This window comes from Myotis yumanensis, unplaced genomic scaffold, assembly GCF_028538775.1.
Source record: "Myotis yumanensis isolate MYYU_CA2020_CCGP unplaced genomic scaffold, mMyoYum1.0.hap1 SCAF_7, whole genome shotgun sequence".
In the NCBI taxonomy this organism is placed as follows: domain Eukaryota; kingdom Metazoa; phylum Chordata; class Mammalia; order Chiroptera; family Vespertilionidae; genus Myotis; species Myotis yumanensis.
The window spans coordinates 3,119,652-3,139,767 of record NW_027223758.1 but is presented as its reverse complement, the minus strand read 5'-3'; the positions used below and the strand labels follow the sequence as shown (position 1 = coordinate 3,139,767).

The 20,116-nt window shown below is 59.4% G+C and overlaps 1 protein-coding gene across 1 annotated transcript; it reads right to left on the bottom strand.

Moving 5' to 3' along the window:
* Positions 1-5,736: 5,736 nt before the first annotated feature.
* LOC139014332 (mucin-22-like) lies at positions 5,737-7,881 on the bottom strand. Its single transcript, XM_070421313.1, has one exon. The coding sequence runs from the start codon at positions 7,879-7,881 to the stop codon at positions 5,737-5,739; it is 2,145 nt and encodes a 714-aa protein (XP_070277414.1).
* Positions 7,882-20,116: the final 12,235 nt, after the last annotated feature.

Genomic DNA, 20,116 nt, shown 5'->3' with positions numbered 1-20,116 from the left:
CTGGGCACCCAGCGTCGAGTCCCGCCAGCGCAGGCGACAGGAGCCGGCGGCGTTTTCGGGCCACCCGGTAGCGGGGACTCGGAGACTAAGTTTGTCGGGGGACTCGCGGGTCTCCAGCCCCAGATTCCACGAGGCTGGCCTGGAGTTCCGTGTCTGTGGGTGGACACGCTCACGGACACGCGGCGATGGGACCCGTTATTGCGCCCCTGGACTCGGCACACAGCGCAGGGATCCGGTTACCACGAGGACCGACAGCCTCAGTGTCCCTGGACTTGAACCGAGGGAATCTCAGCGTTTCCTCCACTCTGACCAAGCCCGGCCACTGGGTGGCCCGTCGGCTGGGGGCGTGGCGAGGTTGGCAGGTCCGTTTGGATGCACCCTGCCCTTCTTTGAGGTCCCAGCCCCGCTTCTGCCCCCACCCTAGGTGGGACTTTCACTCGCTTGCCTCTGGGGACGGGGGTCATGGAGGTGCCCGGCACTCACTGCCTGGGCGGGAGAGACAGTGGCAGCGTTGTGGCCGAGCGGCCTCCGGCTCAGCTCTGTGATGGATGGACCAAGCCGCCCTCCCTGCTAAGCTCTTGGAGGGGGCAGCCCGCCGCACTGGCTGGGCGGAGCCGATTCACCCGACCGCCCTGGTCCGTGGTGCTTGGGGCCGCAACGCTTTCCTTTCGCAGGAACAGGCCTCCGCTCACTTCCTGGGTGCGGAGAACTCTGGGGCCAGGGTCGCCTCCGCGGCGCGCTAGACGGGCGGGGCGCTGCGGGCCTGGTTCCCTTCTCCAGGACAGCACACAGATTCGGGTGCACACCGAGGCGCCCAGAGTGGAGTGTCCCGGAATGTGACTCACGCTGGGCCTGGGACCCCACAGAGGGCTCCACGCGGGCTCCGGGCCCTTCCCAAGCCTTGGCGTATGCCATTGCGGGGGGGGGGGGGGTGGGGGTGGGGGGGGTGGGGGGTGGGTGGAGCGGGCCCTTCAGGGCTCCCAGTGCCCTGCTTCGCCCGCCAGGCACTCTGCCCTCTGCATCCCAGATGCTGAGTGGGCCCGTGGTCTCCCCTCTCCCTATTCACTATTCTCGGGGTCTGGACTCGGCCCCTCTATCCCCATCCCCTCCGGACTCACCACTCCCGCTTTCTCTCTTCTCGCTGTGCGCCCCAGCCGGGCGAGGGCAGAGAGAGGTCCCCGCGCTGTTCAGAGTCCTGGAAACTCGCAGTGCCGGGGCCCTGCTGGGCTCCAGTGTGACCTCCTCCACCCGCTGAGCCTAGACCGCTGAGCCTAGACCGCTGAGCCTAGACCGAGGTTACAGTGAAGCAGGTAGATCCGAGCTCTGTCCCGCCCCAGGCCCTCGGAGCCCAGGTGACCCTGAAGTTTAAATGCAACAGGAAAATGCCCAGCCAGCACCGGGTGAGGAGAAATTAAAAAGGGGAGACTCGACTTGCTGGAGGCTGAGAGCCCCCCCCCCAAAAAAAAAGTCCCGAGGAAGAGGAAAGATCGGCAGCAAACCTGGGATCATGCGATCAGTGGGGGAGGCTCCTGGGGGAGGGGCTTGCATTTTTAATTGGAATAAAATCCAACCAGGTCCTTGATTAGCAAACACAATATGGGGGGAGGGGGGGCGGGGCGCGGTGGGGGCGGGGAGCGTTGTGCTTTGCCCTATAGCAGTGATGGCGAACCTTTTGAGCTCGGCGTGTCAGCATTTTGAAAAACCCTAACCTAACTCTGGTGCCGTGTCACATATAGAAATTTTTTGATATTTGCAACCATAGTAAAACAAAGACATATTTTTGATATTTATTTTATATATTTAAGTGCCATTTAACAAAGAAAAATCAACCAAAAAAATGAGTTCGCGTGTCACCTCTGACACGCGTGTCATAGGTTCGCCATCACTGTCCTATAGTGTGCCTATTTAGTTCTCACATCCTTCTTAGGAGGTAGATTGTTATTCCCATTACAGTTGGGGAAACAAAGCAGAGAGGTTAGCTAACCTGTCCAAGTCACACAGCTAGTAATGAAACAAGGTAATTAAAACCAACGACTGCAAAACTGGACATAAGGAGGTGATCTCTGGTAACCTTTTCTGTATTAACGTATCTCTAAATTAGACGTATTTTATGTTTACAATTAAAAGGCTGAGACCACGTCCAGAGGGTATGTGGAGGGGGAGCGGAGTGCGGAGCTGCCGAGGAATCTGTCTCGGGGAGGAGGTTCTCCTGAAGGCTGCTCCAGCAGCTGGGCCCTGCAGGGCCGTGGGTGCAGGGCTGCCCTACAGGCTCCATCCCCCAAGGGCAGTAGAAGCAGAGGCTCTGGGGCATTTCCCCACCCCTTAGGCTGGACACCCTCGAGGCACAGTGACAGGGGGGAGGGCTGCCTGTGACAGCATCTGGATCCCCTCATGAATTCCTTTCTACTTGAACCAAAAAGGGAGGCATCTCAGCCAAAAATACAAAGCCCAGGTCCCTCCCCACTCTACCCAACCTCGCCCAGCCTCCCCCGGCCCTGCACACGCTGCCTTCTGATGTCAAAGGACCCTGTCAACCTCCGTGGTGCTGCCAGTCTCTGTGGGCCCTTCAGGAGGGAGGCAAGTGCCCCAGCCACCAGGACCCCACTCTCCCTGCTGCTGCGTCCAGCTGCAAGCCCGTCTCTCCCCTCAGCCTTTGCCCGAGCTGCTCCCTAATTTGGAGGCTCCCTTCCTTGTCCTTGCCTCTACTTGCTGAGCGCCTGCACACCCTCAGGGCCCAGCTTGCAAGGCTCCTTCTGTCCGTGGCCTCCCTGGTAAGTTGCTCTGTCTCCTGGCTTGTGCCTCTCCATGTTTTGTGGTCAAATGGCCATGTGCCCTGTCCTGCTTCCCCAGCAGACACCGAGCCCTGAGGAAAGCTTGGGGGACAGCAGATCAGAGTGTGAACTCAAAGTAGTCAGACCTTCTTCAGGGCTCTGTTTTGCCACCTCAAGGCTGTGTGACCTTGGGTGATTCCTTTTCTCTCTGTACCTAAGTTCATCTGTAAAGTGTGTGTGTGTGTGGGGGGGGGGGGGGGGCAGGCGGGGTGACAATGATGCTTGCCCTGCACACTGGCTCTGGGGAGGATTCGTGAATGGGAGATGCTAGGCCTTATGCACAGCCTGCACTGCGAGTGACCCAGCCGGGGCCTCCAGTTGGCTGCCGAGTCCTTGGGCTCGGTATCATTTATGTAACCCAATCTGCTTTCAAAGCCCCTTGCTGATGCTCGGCAGCATGACAGCTGGCAGGCCCTTTTGGCCAGGTCACCAGACAGCCCACTTAGAGAGGGGTCCCTGGGGAGGCACCCAAGGCAAGTTTGTTTTGGGGGAGACATAATCGCACAGGTCCATCTCCTTGTCAGCAGGAGTGTATGGTCAATGTCCTGTCACATGAGGGAATATTTATGAGCGGCTTCCAGGCCAAGGAGCTCCCCGTCCCTACAGGCTCCGTCCCACAGGATGGGCCCGTGGCAGCAGGGGCCGGAGACAGGACTGGAGGATGCACAGGGCTGGGCCCGTCACAGGGGAGGAGTGAGCTGGGAGTCTCTGGCTCCCCTGGGCCTGAGCTCAGGTGAGGATGGACAGACGAATGGATGGCTGGGCAAGGCGGCCCTCAGCTCTGTGATCTGTAACTTACTTCACGGAGAGTGACGGCACGCTGAATGCCTGGGAACTCGGCAGGGCCGCGGGTCATAAAACTGCCTGACGCTAATGCTGGCCTCCGTGATGACCCGCTGCCCCGTCAGATCAGCCGCCGGCCTGACCTTGAACGCAAGCGTGTGGTTTCTGGGCCCTTTGTAATTGCAGGCCCCTTTATCCCGGAGAAGATAAAAATGAAAACCACAGGTCACTCTGTGGAGTTACAGCATTTGATTTAAAAGTGGCTCCACGGTGGCTTCCAGCCAGAGGGCTTCCCCACAGCAGGCAACTCCACTCCTTCCCTGGACCAGGGTTTTGCCTTGAGCAGCTCATGACCAGGGCCCTTTGTTCCTTCCCTCGGGCGTTGTCGGGTGGGAAATTCACGATGCACTAACACACACACTTAGCATGAACAGCAGCCATGTGGTTGGGGGTCTCAGAAATCCTGCTTGTGAAATAATAACCTGCACCCTGTCTTGTGAACGCAGCCGTTGCTCCAGCCCTCCCTGCAGTGTGTGCCCTGGGCCATGCTGCTGCGGGGACCAGGCCGCCGCAGGATTTCAGGCCTGGCTCACTCTGGAGGCACCGGGGCTGGGTGCCCAGGGCAGGCACCTGCTGTCATCACTCTGTCTCCCTTTATGCTCTCTCATCTTTAAAAATGCCCTTTCTTCTCTCCTCCCTCTCCGTCCCTCCTGCCTCTCTCTATCCCTCCTCCCCTCTTGCTTCCTCCTGGGGAGGACCTGCAGGTGCTTGGTCACCCCAGCCCTGATCTAGACTGTTCCTAGATCACAGCGTCTCCTGGGCAGTGAGGGGCAGTGAGCTCCAGGCCTGCCGCCTGGCTTTTCCCACCAGGGACGGCCCGGAGCCAGCCTCCCGCCCCCACCTCTGTGTGCGGGAAGGTGGGATTGCCCCGCCAAGAGCAGAAGCTTCTCTCTTTCCAACTGTGTCCGCTCAATGTACAGCCTCCATGGTGGGCCCTGCGTCAGTCTGCTCCTGCTGGCCCGAGGACTTCTGTGAGAACCCAGGGACGTTCGGGAGGGTCCGAAGCATCAAAAAGTCTGGACAGAAAAAGAACAATGAAGGGCTGGGACCACGTGTGCCCTTTATTTATATCTTTTAGGGGTTTTGCATTTGCGTATTTCCCACTATGAACAAACACTGCACTCACACATTGAATGCAATGGAAGTAAGTCACGTCTTATGGCGTCTGGCTGATGATGCTCCAGTGGGCACAGGAGGCCTGTACGGGCAGTGAGAGCCAGGTGCCTGGGAGTCAGGCGCACGTCCAGCCTCCCTGCCTTTGCGGACTCACAGGCGCACCCGTCTGCCTGAGCAGAGAGGGGCACAGATGGTGACCTGGACAGTGACCACAAAGGGTCTCCCTGAACTCCTGGTGGCCCTGTCTGAGCACTGTCATCCGGGGGTGCATTTCTGAGGATCTGGGCCGTGCTCTCCCCAGTCCTGGGCTCTGGGAGCGCCTGGAGCTTACACCTGCACACCTGCACATGTGTGTACGTGTGTTTGCACACACCCATGAGCACACATGTAGATGCCTTCAAGGGTTTCTCTCCTTTCTGGCCACCCCTAGGCCCCCAGTGGGAAGCAGCAGCATTGGTCCTAAGTCCTCTGCTCCCGTCTGGCCAGTCATTTCTGTCAGCCACAGCCGGGCCCAGAGCAGGGGAAGGCGAGTGACCCGGAGCCCTCAGGACCGCCAGATGGGCCTCCTTGGCCTCAAAAGGTCATAATGCTTTGTGACCTGTGGGCAGGTCTGGCGTTTTGGAAACCTCCTTCCTGGTCACTGGAGGCCTTGCATTCCCCAGTGACCAGGAGCTGGGCCAGGCCTGCTGGCATCTCAATGGGGAGGGGCCGTGCCGCCCCCCCAATTCCCCTGCAGTCCACGGGCTTTGTGGACAGGGTGAGGGGGGATCAGGCAGGCTCTGGACACTTCACAGTGGGGAGCACCCACACCTGGCCTGGCTGGGAGCTGCTGCCTGCATGTGGCAATGCTTGGGGGCCGCTGCAGGAGAGCTTTGAGATGGGAGTTGGGTGTCACCTTGGAGAGTCAGTGCCTTGGGTCCTGTGTATGGGAAGGGGCACTTCCATCTCAGGGTGAGGGTCCTGGGCCTCCTTCTCCTGAGATCTCGGTCAGTGGCATCCTCCTTGGACAGCTTTGGCCCTGGGGACAGGCCAGTCCCTCCGGGAATGTGGTGTCATGACCAGCTCTGTCACTACAGGCTCTGTCACTATAGGCTGTGTCACTATAGGCCGTGTCACTACAGGCCGTGTCACTACAGGCCGTGTCACTGCAGGCTGTGTGACTATAGGCTGTGTCACTATAGGCTGTGTCACTGCAGGCTCTGTCACTACAGGCTCTGTCACTGCAGGCTCTGTCACTACAGGCCGTGTCACTGTAGGCCGTGTCACTGCAGGCCGTGTCACTGTAGGCCGTGTCACTGCAGGCCATGTCACTACAGGCCGTGTCACTACAGGCCGTGTCACTACAGGCCGTGTCACTGTAGGCCGTGTCACTACAGGCCGTGTCACTGCAGGCCGTGTCACTGTAGGCCGTGTCACTACAGGCCGTGTCACTGCAGGCCGTGTCACTGTAGGCCGTGTCACTACAGGCCGTGTCACTACAGGCCGTGTCACTACAGGCTGTGTCACTACAGGCTGTGTCACTACAGGCCGTGTCACTATAGGCTGTGTCACTACAGGCTGTGTCACTACAGGCTGTGTCACTACAGGCCGTGTCACTGCAGGCCGTGTCACTACAGGCCGTGTCACTGCAGGCTCTGTCACTACAGGCCGTGTCACTGTAGGCCGTGTCACTACAGGCCGTGTCACTACAGGCCGTGTCACTACAGGCCGTGTCACTGTAGGCCGTGTCACTACAGGCCGTGTCACTGCAGGCCGTGTCACTACAGGCCGTGTCACTACAGGCCGTGTCACTGTAGGCCGTGTCACTACAGGCCGTGTCACTACAGGCCGTGTCACTACAGGCCGTGTCACTGCAGGCTCTGTCACTACAGGCCGTGTCACTGTAGGCCGTGTCACTACAGGCCGTGTCACTGCAGGCTCTGTCACTACAGGCCGTGTCACTGTAGGCCGTGTCACTACAGGCCGTGTCACTACAGGCCGTGTCACTACAGGCTGTGTCACTACAGGCCGTGTCACTGTAGGCCGTGTCACTGTAGGCCGTGTCACTACAGGCCGTGTCACTGTAGGCCGTGTCACTGCAGGCCGTGTCACTACAGGCCGTGTCACTGTAGGCCGTGTCACTGTAGGCCGTGTCACTACAGGCCGTGTCACTGTAGGCCGTGTCACTGTAGGCCGTGTCACTACAGGCCGTGTCACTACAGTCTGTGTCACTACAGGCCGTGTCACTACAGGCCGTGTCACTGCAGGCCGTGTCACTGCAGGCCGTGTCACTGTAGGCCGTGTCACTACAGGCCGTGTCACTACAGGCTGTGTCACTACAGGCCGTGTCACTGTAGGCCGTGTCACTGTAGGCCGTGTCACTACAGGCCGTGTCACTGCAGGCCGTGTCACTGTAGGCCGTGTCACTACAGGCCGTGTCACTACAGGCTGTGTCACTACAGGCCGTGTCACTGTAGGCCGTGTCACTGTAGGCCGTGTCACTACAGGCCGTGTCACTACAGGCCGTGTCACTACAGGCTGTGTCACTACAGGCCATGTCACTACAGGCCGTGTCACTGCAGGCCGTGTCACTGTAGGCCGTGTCACTACAGGCCGTGTCACTACAGGCTGTGTCACTACAGGCCGTGTCACTACAGGCTGTGTCACTACAGGCCGTGTCACTATAGGCCGTGTCACTACAGGCCGTGTCACTACAGGCCATGTCACTACAGGCTGTGTCACTACAGGCCATGTCACTACAGGCTGTGTCACTGCAGGCTGTGTCACTACAGGCTGTGTCACTGCAGGCCGTGTCACTACAGGCCATGTCACTACAGGCCGTGTCACTACAGGCCGTGTCACTACAGGCTGTGTCACTACAGGCCGTGTCACTGCAGGCCGTGTCACTGTAGGCCGTGTCACTGTAGGCCGTGTCACTGTAGGCCGTGTCACTGCAGGCCGTGTCACTACAGGCCATGTCACTACAGGCCGTGTCACTGCAGGCCGTGTCACTACAGGCCGTGTCACTACAGGCCGTGTCACTACAGGCTGTGTCACTGCAGGCTGTGTCACTACAGGCCGTGTCACTACAGGCTGTGTCACTACAGGCCATGTCACTACAGGCTGTGTCACTGCAGGCTGTGTCACTGCAGGCTGTGTCACTGCAGGCTGTGTCACTAGTCTGTAGAGGTGTTGTTGGGAAATGAAAAAATGTCCCTGGACTCTCAGGAGCTCTGAGACTGTAGGGACCTGGGAAGTGACGCCGTTACAGTAAATGTCCCCAGCCTGGATGAGCAAGGAGGGCGATGTCTTGCTGCTGCTGTCCTGGCCACTGAGGCCGCAGGGTGGTCTCACGGGTCAGTGCCTACTGACCAGTCGGGATGAAACCCAGTTCCTGGCTCCCAGGCTGCCAGGCTCGCCACCGGGGAGGCGCCTGGCAGATGAACTCGGGTCTGGAGTGTGGGGCGGGCATGTCGGTGGATCCCCTCCAGGCTGACCCCGGGATGGCCGCCTGGCTCCAGCCCGACTCTCATCGTCCCAGGCTGCGCCTGCCTCGAGCCGCCCGCCCATTCCTCATGTGCAAAGAATTTCCGTGCCGCCAACGCCGCTGCAGCTGGAACATTTCTCAGATGGATCGTTTGCAGGAGCTGCGTCCCAGGCTCCTGTTGCAGACGTGGGCTTGCATCCCGCCCCATCCCCTGCCCTGGCTCCACTTCCTCTGGAGAGAAGATAAGGGGCTGCTGGCACCTGGTGGGCTGGCGAACGCCTAGCAGGCAGACGGGGAGGCGCCAGACCCTGGGGCAGCTCCCCTTTCTCCTCTTCCCTCTGGGGTGGATCTAAGCCTGGGGGTGCCTGAACTTAGGGGTTCTCTCCAGCCAGCCCAGGGGCGATGTGCTTGGAGGGGCGACTGGCACACAGCTGTGCTCTTTCCTGGGGGGCTGCTGGAGCTGGGCACTGCCAACGGGAGCATGTGTGTTCTCTCCTGACTCCTCCACCAAGTCACTGGCAGGCCAGGCCTGGGGCGGGCCCTGGGCTGAGTGCTCGGAGGAGAGTGAGCACCGGGCAGACATGGAAACACAGGCGATGCAGGAGCTCCGCGGGGTCGGCCCGTGTGGACAGATCCTGGGAGTTCCGACTGCGGCTAAAGAGAAGCCACCGATCCCGGGCACCTCTGGGCACAGCGGTGTGCCCTGCCTGAGACTCCTTCTGTCTGAGAGCATCGAGACCAGATGCTGCAAATAGGCAGTGGCGGGGGCTTGCCCCACAGTGTTTTAAAAAAGGGGAAAATTTTATATAAAAATGCAGATTTCTCTTCTCTTGGAAAAAAGAAATCACAGCCTGCTGTATGACACAGGGCACATCTCTGCCCGGCCCGAGTTCTTCCTTTAGAACGGGCAGGGACACTCCTGGTTGCCAGAGACCACACCCTCCTGACTGTCACCATTCTCTGCACGCGGCCCACTCCCGACTCAGATATTTCATTGAAAGGCCAGACTCCCACACGGAGGTCGCCGGGTGCAGGAGGCCACTTGAGCTGGGCTCAGGAGGCGGAGCCCTCATCACGGACTCTGACTGATTTCAGCGAGAGCCTGTGCCTCCCAAGCCGGCCTCTCCATCCACAGGGGGCTGGTGTCTGTGTCACGGGTGTTCTGAAGCTTGAGTCACAGATGCCCACAATCGAAGGTGGGCCAAAGCCAGCACCTGCACTGGCAGGTCCCTCTGTGCACCCGACTCCCACGGCGATGCGAGAGTTTGTGCCCATGCGTGCTGGTTTCCTGTGTCTCCGCTGCTGAAGGAACCCATAAAATACACACCCCTTTGAGAGTGGCTAGACGAGTTGTAACTTCAGGTCTTTACGTGTTTTCTCAATCAGCATATGCTACAGAGAGGGGCTCATGATACCTTTGACATCAACAGGCAATCCTGAAGTTGGAAGGTTTGGGTGACTTGAAGAGCCCCTGGACTTGAGGGGCTGTGTTTAGCCTCTTCTTCGTGGGGACAGACCTCAGGATTACCCTCTTTGAGCCTCAAAAGGTTTAGACAAATGGGAGACTTGGAGCAGGTTTCTTGAAGGATGAGGTTTCATAGGCATTTCTTGAAAAGGCCTCTGGGGTTAAAAGAGTGAGGTTGAAATGAAGTGAAGTAGGCTTAAAAAGATGACATTTGGAGGACTTTCTACCCTCATCTTTTGTTTGCAATGAGCAGCGTGATGGGACTGGGAGAAAGCTGGCATTCAGTGTTTTCCAGATGTATTGGCCAGGGAATCCTCTTTTAAGAGGCATTTCCCAGAACTAATGTCTCCCAAATACTCTTTAAGCAATGCTAGACTAAGCAATATGACATGTACAGCACTTTTGTTATGCATTTGTCATTTCCATGCCTGTCACACCCTCTGCCCTGCTCCCTGCTGTCTGGAGGGGAGGTGTCTTGTTTTTCTCCGTGGGTCTGTCAGGGGAGAGGTGCTCACATACAGCATACAGAGTAAGGAGCAGTCCCACAGAGACCTTTTCTGGACAAGGAGGTCATGCCTTAGAGCAGGACAGTGGAAGGAATGGAGCCTCCCCATCTCTGGTACCTTTTCTCGGAAGGGCAGGGCCTGCTCACTGGCCAAAGGGGGATTAATGTCCTGGGCCTCCTGAGTTTTTCCACAAGTAGCCTCTTAGAGCTCCCTTTGGTTTCTCTCCAAAGGCTGTTCACACTTTCCCCACTTACGGGGCTGATAAGGCATGCAGCTGACAACTGGCAGCATTTGCTCCGTTGGCCCAGGGAGGAAACTATTAACCGTGGAGATAAGCCGGTGAAGTCAGGGCTAGTCCCCCTGCTTGGACAAGGAGCAGCAAAGGCCCTGCCAAAGACTGCACGGAGTGGAGGGCTGGGGCAGGGTGTTTGCCCAGCCCTACTGTGGCATTTTCCTCTGTTGGTTTTGCCCGGGTCTGATAACCATGCTTGCTCTGGCCAGAGCCTTCTCATGGCTTATCTGGCCCAGTAATCCTCTGGCCTCCCTCCCTTCCCCCTTCCTGGCCCCCATGGGCAGTTGGGGATAGAGTGGAGGGAGACAGGGTGTGGAATAAATTCCCCTCTTCCTCTTGTCACCTTTCTCAACTCAGCTTAGGGCCATAGGGGATGAGGAAGCCCCTTGGGACGGGGATATCTTGCCTGAGGGTACAGGTCCTGTCCACACTGAGCCCCTAACCCCAGATCCCCATGTACTACAACCTGTGCCTACAAACCATTTCCAATGGTTCCAAGCTTCAGACTTGGGCCTGGAGCTGTTTTGCTTTAGGGAGGGGTCAGCCTGTCTGGGGTACAGAAAGACAAGGGAATGGCTCCTGATGTTACAGGTTGAGAAACTGAGTCCAAAGAGGAGGTGAACTGGCTCAAGTGTGTGCAAGGAGGCGCAGCTGTCTCCAGCTTCCTGACCCCAGCCCCGAGCTCTGTCCCCGACCACTTGAGGCCTTGCAGGGGGCGTGCCAGGGTCAGCCCGGCCGGGCTCGCCTTTCCAAGGACTGAGTGTTGTGGGCCAATATCGCAGCCTTGGAAGAAGCAAACCTGCGGCCACCCAGCCCTGCTCCACAGACACCGTCCTCTCCTCCATGGCGGCCCTGAGCTGCGCTGATCGTGGCCACTGACCAGCTGACCAGGAGATCTCGGGGTCATTAGGAAGTGAGTCTGGGACCCCAGCCCACCGGGTTTTGAGCACATGTGCGTTGTTTCCAGTCTCAGGAAGAAGCCACCGGGACGAAGTCCAGCGCTTCCTCATCTCGTTTGTCCAGGGCAAGTCAGGCACCTGCGAGCCTCAGTGTCCTCATTTCTGAAGTGTGGGTGATAGGCCCAACCGCTCAGGAAGCTGGGGGACAGAGGGAGCTCACCCTGGCCTGTTCCGGCTCTCACACTCCATTGTCGTCGTCATCATCATCATCATCATCATCATCATCGAGCACTGATAGCCCGAGGGGGCACAGCGCTGTCAGTCCCGGAAACCCTGCCTTGTTCCCCGGTTACAGCTGGAGGCCAGGGCAGGACTCAGCGAGGAATTGACAAGAGGCCCCCAGGCCCATCTGACCCCCACCCCAAAGCTCCTGTCGGCCTCACAGAGGAGAGGATGCTTGGGCAGGGCTTTGAGCTATGGGTAGGAGTGGCTGGATGAGGTGAGCAGGAAGGGCAGAGGGACCGAGGGGGTGGTGAGGAGGGTCTTGAGGCACCTGAACCACTGCTTTGGGCGGTGGGAGGGACCTTGGGGGTTAGGTGTGCCCCGAGGAGGAGCTGGGATTTTCCTGGAAGATAGCAGGAGCCAACACGCACCCTCTTTGGGATCTCCTTTCGGCTTTTCTTTCTGAATTACCAAAGTAAGTCAAGTCCACACCGCAGTTTAGCCATCACAGGCCCTGGAAACCCCGCGTCTGCCCTCCCTCCCGGCTCACTCAGCCCTTCGCACAAGAACACAGCGTCAGCCCATGGAAAGGTGCCCGTTGGCTTGCGGTTGGTGTTAGCTTCGCCCTGAATGATGCGTGTGGAACCCCTCTCCGTGAGCATTTGTTCTCAACAGCTGTGGGTGTTCTGAGTGGGGCACGGGATGGGGGGGGCAGTCCCTGGAGGCGGGCGTTCAGGGTGTCCAGGCTTATCGCTTGGCCAACATACACCACTGTGTGGAGTGGCAGCTGGCACAAACTGGGACCCTCCACGAAATCCTGGAGCGGGGCTTGCTGGGGACAGCGCGGAGCCACGTTACTTTGATAAGAGCTGCCAGGCCCCTTCCAGAGGTGCGCAGGGTGTGGCAGCCTGGCTCTGGGGTTGACTCCTCCCCTCACTGCCCAAGGCTCTCAGTGTAAATCCGTGGCCACCAGATGGGTGAGGATGTGCACTCCGACCAGCGGGCGGCGGGTGCCCTCTGGTGGCTGCAGGGGGGAGGCGGAGCCCAGCCAGCTCCAGGGCTTAGGCCTGAGCGCAATGTGCAGAGCCTCCTCACCAGGCCACACGCCCCAGCGCTGGCTCAAAGCCACATGGCTTTGCAAAGTGTGTTCAGAAAATGGATGACCCGCAGTTCTCATTTACTGATGCCAAGTTGAATGCAGGTAAAACTGCAGTATGCTGAGAAAGGACGGGAAGCGGTGGCTGCAGCCGCCTCGGCGGTCGGGCTGGGACACCTGAGGGAGAGGGCCTGGCTGCCTCCCCCTTCCTGGGGTGGGGGCTGGGAGATGGTGAGCCCGCCCTGGGGGCCTCCCGTGAAGGACCCAAGGGGGCTCTCTGGGCGGGGTGCCCCAGCCCTCTGAGTGGACTGGGCTGAGTCCCCCACCTCCCTCCCCAAGGTGTGTGTCTGTGCTGCACCTGGAGGGACACTGGGCAGGCTGCACAGGAACTTCTTGGCATAGCACAGTGGTTCTCAACCTTCTGGCCCTTTAAAGACAGTTCCTCATGTTGTGACCCAACCATAAAATTATTTTCGTTGCTACTTCATAACTGTAATGTTGCTACTGTTATGAATCGTAATGTAAATATCTGATATGCAGGATGGTCTTAGGTGACCCCTGTGAAAGGGTCGTTCGACCGCCAAAGGGGTCACGACCCACAGGTTGAGAACCCTGGCATAGCAGTTCCCAGGCCAAGCCGCTGATTCGTGTCCACCCTCCACACAGACTGGCCATGACTCCTGTCGTCAGCAATCTCCCAGCCCAGGGTCACCCCTGAAGCACGACTCTCCTTCTGCTGGCCACGGTGTGCCTGAGACGGGGCTGGACTGCCGGCATTCTCAGGGGGGCGCTGGGAGCCCAGACAGGACTTGGGGGAGCTGTGGAACATGGGAGTGCCCTGTGCTTTCTTCCTCTGCCCCTCCACCCCCACCCCTCCTGTCCCTTCCCCTCTCCAGGCCTCAGTTTCCCCATCTGTCCAGTGGGAGGTAGACAAGTGCAGAGGCCATCAACCCAATGCCTGGGAGGGCAGGCAGACCCCAGCCGATGACTGACAGGGCCATGCATGCGGGCAGGGCTCTCCGGGGAATGCGGCAGCACAGACGGCTCGCCCTGTCTGGGCCCCTGCAGCTGGTCTCCCAGACTTTCAAGAGAAACCGGAAGTCCAGGTCTTGATTTTTTAAGTTGGCAACTCATTAACCATGTACACTAAGCCAAACATGTGAGGAAGGGAATCAGTGCGGGTTCCTAAACGAACATCTTACATCAGAGTGGCAGGTTTATTACAAGACATGACCCGCCCGCCCCCCCCCCCCCCCCCCCCCCCCCCGCCATACAATATGCCTTAGAAAACCCATCTCTGACTCCTTCCCTCAGTTTTCTCTGATGTCCTTTTTCTGTTCCAGGATCCGACATGACATCCGGTCGTCACGCCTCCTGGGCTCCTCTGGGCTGTGACAGTGTCCCAGGCTTCCCTGGTCTCTGAGGACCTTGACAGTTGTGGGAGGGCCTGGTAATTTGCTTATGGCGATGGGTCTTTGTGGGGACCACAGAGAGAGGTGCCCTTCTCAGCCCAACACGTCAAGGCCCCCGCTGTCCACAGGGCTCATCGCTGTGGTGCTGACCTCAACCCCGGCTTCTCCACGGCAACTTCCCCGCCCCCATCGACCTGTATTCCAGAGAGGAGCTGCTCTGCAGGGCCCTCCTGGGGGAGGAGGGGGTCTCTGGCAGCCTCAGGAGCAATGCCGCTAATGCTTACTGAGAGGTTCCATGTATGGCCTCTGGTCACCTTTGAACCCGGGGAAAATCAATAAAAGTATATTTTTAAAAAAACACCCAACGAAGGCTCCAGGCCATGGAAGGCCTCATGTTCATGGGCTGGGGTTCAGTTGGGTCCCTGTGCTGGCCCAGCCCTGGATGGTGCGTTCTGGCATCTATGGGAACCACTGGATGGACGGTGGAGGAGAGGGCACATCCATGGCACAAGCATTAAGCTGATGGACAGGTTCTCAGCCAATCAGTGGAGAAGCCAGTGTCTGAATGGAAGAGGCAGAGAATGAATCCAGTAGGAGCATGGGCTCCAGCTGGGTGGGAGCCCGAGGCACTGCAGGCCAAGGATGCTGTGTGTCAGGGGAGCTTTAGACACCAGGTGGAGGGGAGGCCACAGACGCTCACGCAGCCAGAGCTGAAGTTCACATCAGAGACGGAAGACCTGCAGTGTGGACACGGCCAGTGTGAGCCCTGATGCTTGGCCGGTCTTCCTCTGCCCTTGTCAGAAGTCACTAGCCAATCCCCGCTCTTACTGCCCCACCCAGATGCAGCCTCAGAACCCTTCCGGACACTGTCGGTCAGCAAGCCTAGGGGCGGTGAGTGTGGGCATGGCTGGTAGCCGACGCCCAGCCCTCCATCAGCCCAAAGGCAACTCTGAGTGGTGTCCTCACCTGCCCCGCTCCACCTGCCCCTGGGTTCTGTGTTTCCCATACGTGTGCCCCTGAAGGAAGTCTGGGAACATTGACTTGTGTCCTCTGCCTGGGGCCTCCCACTGCTGGGTACCTCCCTGCTCTTGGCCTGGTGGGAAGGCCTTGTGTGAGACACTACCCTCGTGCAGGGCTGATGGGCACCTGTGAGTGGCCACGTGGGAGAGACAAGAGTTGGCCCTGTGGGGTTGGGTGGGTGGTGGGGCCGAAGCAGCTTGGGCAGGCACGGAGCTTGGACATGACTCCTGGAGCCTGGCAGGCGGGGCGAGGGGGGGGTGGGAGGGGGGTGCTGCCATGGACGGGCATAGGCAGACCCTAGAAAAATAGAGCAGGCTGGCATAATTCTTACTAAAGTGTAAATGACTTCTACTATCCTGTTCCCTCAGGAAAGGGCTGCTGGGAAAGGAGTGGAAGACTGGGAGGGAGAACAGAGAGGCTATAGGGAGGCATCTATGGGATGCCTCCCAAAGGCCTGTAAAGTGACCCCACTGCCTCCTCCTCATGCCCCTTCCCCCCAGCTAAGGGGCTGGTGTGGGTCCCGGGCCACTGGTGAGGCATCCCAGGACCTGGTGCTGCCCTGCCCCCATCCTCCTGGCAATCTTGGGCACATTGTTTCCCTCCCTGGTGGTGCTGTGCCATCCCCTGTGAAATGTGGGGGCTCCCCTGCCCTACCCTAGCTGCCTCTGAGCTCCAACCAGGCCCAGCCTGGCTGACACCCCGGGTCTGCTCTTGGGGGCCATGGTGGGCGCACGGTCGCGTGCTGTCCGAGGATGCTGAGGCGCCAGGCTAAGCTATGGCAGCCATCTGCACGCGGCCTGCGCCCCTGTCACAGGAGTTTCGGAATTTTAATTAGACTGCAGCGGGGCAGGCTGGCACTCATCCGCAAGGCCACCCTCAGGTGCCCACCAGCCCTGCAGCGTCCTCCCGTCCTTCGCACACACGCCCAGCCTCCCGAAGCTTACATCTCCTTTCTTTCTCTTTCTTCTCACCCCCTTTGGCTCTCTCTGTGTCCCCCCTTCTTTGCTTGTCACCTCTCCCCTTGCTCCTCCATCCAAGCATGGTCCCTGGCCCCCTCCGTGCAGTCCAGCCCAAACACCCCCCTTCCAGGCAGGAGGCGTGGGTGCAGCTGGGTGCACTCAGGGCTCCTGGAGAGCACAGTCACCCCTGGGACCACGCGGCCGTGGCCTCAGGTCCTCGGGGCTCACTGGGCCCTCCACAAGCAGCCAGTGGCATGCCTTGAGGAGGGGGTGGGCACTGCCAGGATGGCTGCCCTGCCCTCTTGACCAGTGTGCGTGAGGGCCCCTGGGAGTATGGAGGTGACTTAATGGTGGTGGCTCTGGGACAGGTGGGGGTGTGGGCCAGCAATAGGGTGAGGTGCACGTTGTGGACACCAGATCCCACCTGCATTGTTGCATGGCCTGGTCCCTGCATCTGATCAGCAAAGAAATGGAGCCCTCAGTGCGAGAGGCACAGAGTCACTTCTCTTGCGGAAGAGCCGCTGCGAGCACAACGCTGGTTCCAGGGAGTGGGCCGAGGGCTGGTCCTGGAGACACTACCCCCCTGGAGGAACCCCAGGGGCGAGGGGCACTTCCCAAGCACTCCATCCATGCAGGATGACAGTGCAAGGAGCTAGCACCTTGGGGTAGGGGCTCCTGAGGCTGGGCCCTCAGCTTACTCTGTCCCAGCCCGACCAGGCTGAGTCAGGGGCTAGAGTGGTCTGGGAGCCAGATGGACTTAGAGTCAGAGGTCAGGCCCACCGTGCCTGGGTAGCAACCTCCCTATAGCCTCTCTGTTCTCCCTCCCAGTCTTCCACTCCTTCCCCAGCAGCCCTTTCCTGAGGGAACAAGTTAGTAGAAGTCATTTACACTTTAGTAAGAATTATGCCAGCCTGCTTTATCTTTCTAGGGTCTGCCTGTGCCCGTGGGCTTCCGCCTGGCTGCCTGCAGGGAATGCCGTTACTCCCTAGTTTAAGGATGAGGAAACCGATAAATGACCCAGATAAATGACTTGCCCAGAGTTTTGCTTCCAGTGTGGTGGGCCCCGACCTTCCCCAGGAGGATCTGAAGGACCTCTGACCACCACGATGGTGATGGTAGTTTCTTGGTGGGAAGGCTACAGTCCACCTCAGGGTGACATGAAGGCTTGGCTCCGGTGGGCATTGCTCACAACAGGGGCAAGTGTTTCCGGCTTTTTCAGGGGCCTAGAAACTGCTTCTGGGCCTCTAGGCGGGCCGGGGACAGCTCGGGCTGCAGGCCCGGCTTAACTTCCTGTGCAGGTGCTGACCCAGGAAGGGGCAGGCTGTCCTGGTGGCCACACGCCTAGCCCCATGCAAGCCGAGCCTGGGCATTCCCAGCGGCACTGAGGCTCCTATTGTTCCTGCCAAGCGCATGGCAGGACTACCTGGGCCCCACTGTGTCCAGGAACCTTGGGGCTGCCTTCTGCCCCAGGCCCGGAGCCTCCCATGCAGCCCCTCCCCTGCACCCGGCTCAGATATCCTGTCACCTCCCTGCACCTGTCCATTCCCAGCCTTTAAATAACAGTGACGAGCCATCTTGGCTCAGTGGATAGTACGTTGGCCTGCAGACTGAAGGGTCCCAGCTTTGATTCCGGTCAAGGGTACTTCCCGGGTTGTGGGCTGGATCCCCAGTGTGGGATGTGCAGGAGGCAGCCAGTCAATGATTCTCTCTCATCATTGATGTTTCTTTCTCTCTCTCCCTCTCCCTTCCTCTCTGAAATCAATAAAAATATTTTTAAAAAAATAGCAGTGAGGAGAGGCTCAGCTCCTCCCTCCCCTGTGGGGCCAGCGCCCTTCCCACTGCCTGGGCAGACTGGCCGGCCCCAGGACCCAACAGGCAAACCACCAGAGGGTGCTCTGTGTTGGTTGGCTGGAGAGCCAGAGTGCTGGGTTCCAGGCCACGCTGGCCTTTCGCTCGCTGTGACCTTGGAGAACAGAGAGGCTGGGCTTAGGGTGGTGCCCCCCAGCAGGGGGTGGCCTGTCCACGCGTCTGGGAGGGGCCCTGGGTGGCAGCCCCTGCCCCTCCTGGGTGGGCACTGTCCTCCCCCCAAGGCTGTGGCCATTCAGGCCCCTCGTGTACGGCAGGTGGTGGTGCAGGGACCTTGAGTCCCTCCGGCTCCAGGTCGGGTCTTGGTTCGGGTGGAGGCTGTGCTGGCCGGGCCGAGGCCTGTGGGGCACAGCGGCTCCCAGGAGCCTGGGTAGAGCTGCCCAGAGCTGCGCTGCGCCCACAGCCCGGGGCTCTGATCGGCGATTTTTAACCTGAGTGTGGTGAGTGCACTGGGACAGCTCAACCCCCTCCTGAGCCTGTCTGCAGCTGCCCTGGTGGGCCCGAGCTCTCCGCGCCTGCCCAGGGCTGTGCCCGAAGCCCGTCAGCTGAGCCGAGGATAAATCCGGCGCCTCTGACAAGTGCGACCTGCTGGTCTTATCTGGTTACAGACGCCCATCCCCACTGCCGCTGCTGGTCCTTAATATAACTCTGAGGTCATGCCTGGCGCCGAGGCTCGGGGGGTGGAGGGCTGGGGTCTGGGATCCAGAGACTGGGCAGGGTGTGGTGGCCTGAGAGGGACCTGCCTCCTGGGTGTGGACCCCTGACTTGCTCATGAGGCTGCCCGAGGGGGTGTCAGGCAGGAGCCGGCTTTCTGCGGGGGCCAGACCCCAAATCATCGAGCCCAGGCCTGATTTGGGGGAGGCGACTAGAGCCTCCTCAGACCCCAAAGGCACCTGGAGGCGGAGAGGCTCCCATCTGAGAAGACAGGCCCACAGGCCCCCGGGGAAGTGGCCTGGCAGCTCAGGGGCCTGTGGTCCTTCGACTTTCTTATCGGCCACCATCCTGTGACAGTGTCCCGGGGGACGTGTTTGTTCAGAGGGGACTGTTTTCTGGCCCCAGAGGTCCAGTCCCCTAGGTGGGCCGGCATGGCCTGGCCGTCCAGAAGCATTCGTGTCCACGCGGCACCTCTCCGCCCAGCCAGGCTGTTTATTTCAACTCCATTCAGAGCACATGCCAGGAAGAGGGAGAGAGAGGGGGTGGGGGGGATGAGAATGAGCCTCGACGGAAAGGAGCAAAAACTCACAGGGACAAGAAAACACTGTCTACCAGCCCGAGGCAGTGGAGGAGGCGCAGCACAGCGCTGAGGGCGGGGGCTGAGTGGGGGCAAGCGGCCTCCCTCCCGCCGGCCCCGCTCTGGCAAAGTCAGTTACAGATAAAAGGCCCAGCTTAAAGCCACCTGTTACCAGCAACCCCCATGAAAGCCAGGATTTTTTTACGCTGCAGGGCCAACCATTTACTTCAAAGGTGCTGCTTTAACGTGGCACATGGCATACAATCTTAGTGGCACTAACTGAGCTCATGATATACATGCAGCCGTAAACTGAGGACTCCTCTGTCCCCAAAGTTCAGAGCAAATCTGCAATATTTATCTTTTTTTAAAATATATTTTTGTTGATTTCAGAGAGGAAGGGAGAGGGCTGGAGAGATAGAAACATCAATGATGAGAGAGAATCATTGAGTGGCTGCCTCCTGCACACCCCACACTGGAGATTGAGCCTGCAACCTGGGCATGTGCCCTGACCAGGAATTGAACCATGACCTCCTGGTTCATAGTTTGACGCTCCACCACTGAGCCATGCGGCCAGGCCTGCAATATTTATCTTATCATGATCCCAACTCTGCCCTGCCCTGGCGTCGGGTCCTCAGTGGCTGTCAGCATGGGCTTGCGACACTCACTGGGTGGAGGGCAAGGGCGGATGCTGCCACTCTGAGTTTGGGGTCCACGCTGGCCCCGTCCATCACCGACCTGTGTCCCGAGCACGGATGTCCAGGCTGGGCGATGACGGCTGGTGTGTGTAGAGGGAACCTGTCTGCCCCAAACCGGGCCCTCCTGAGCCCCACCTGCTCTGGGCCCTGGCAGGGCCCTGGATTAGACCTTGCAGATGCTGGGGGTGGTGGGACGG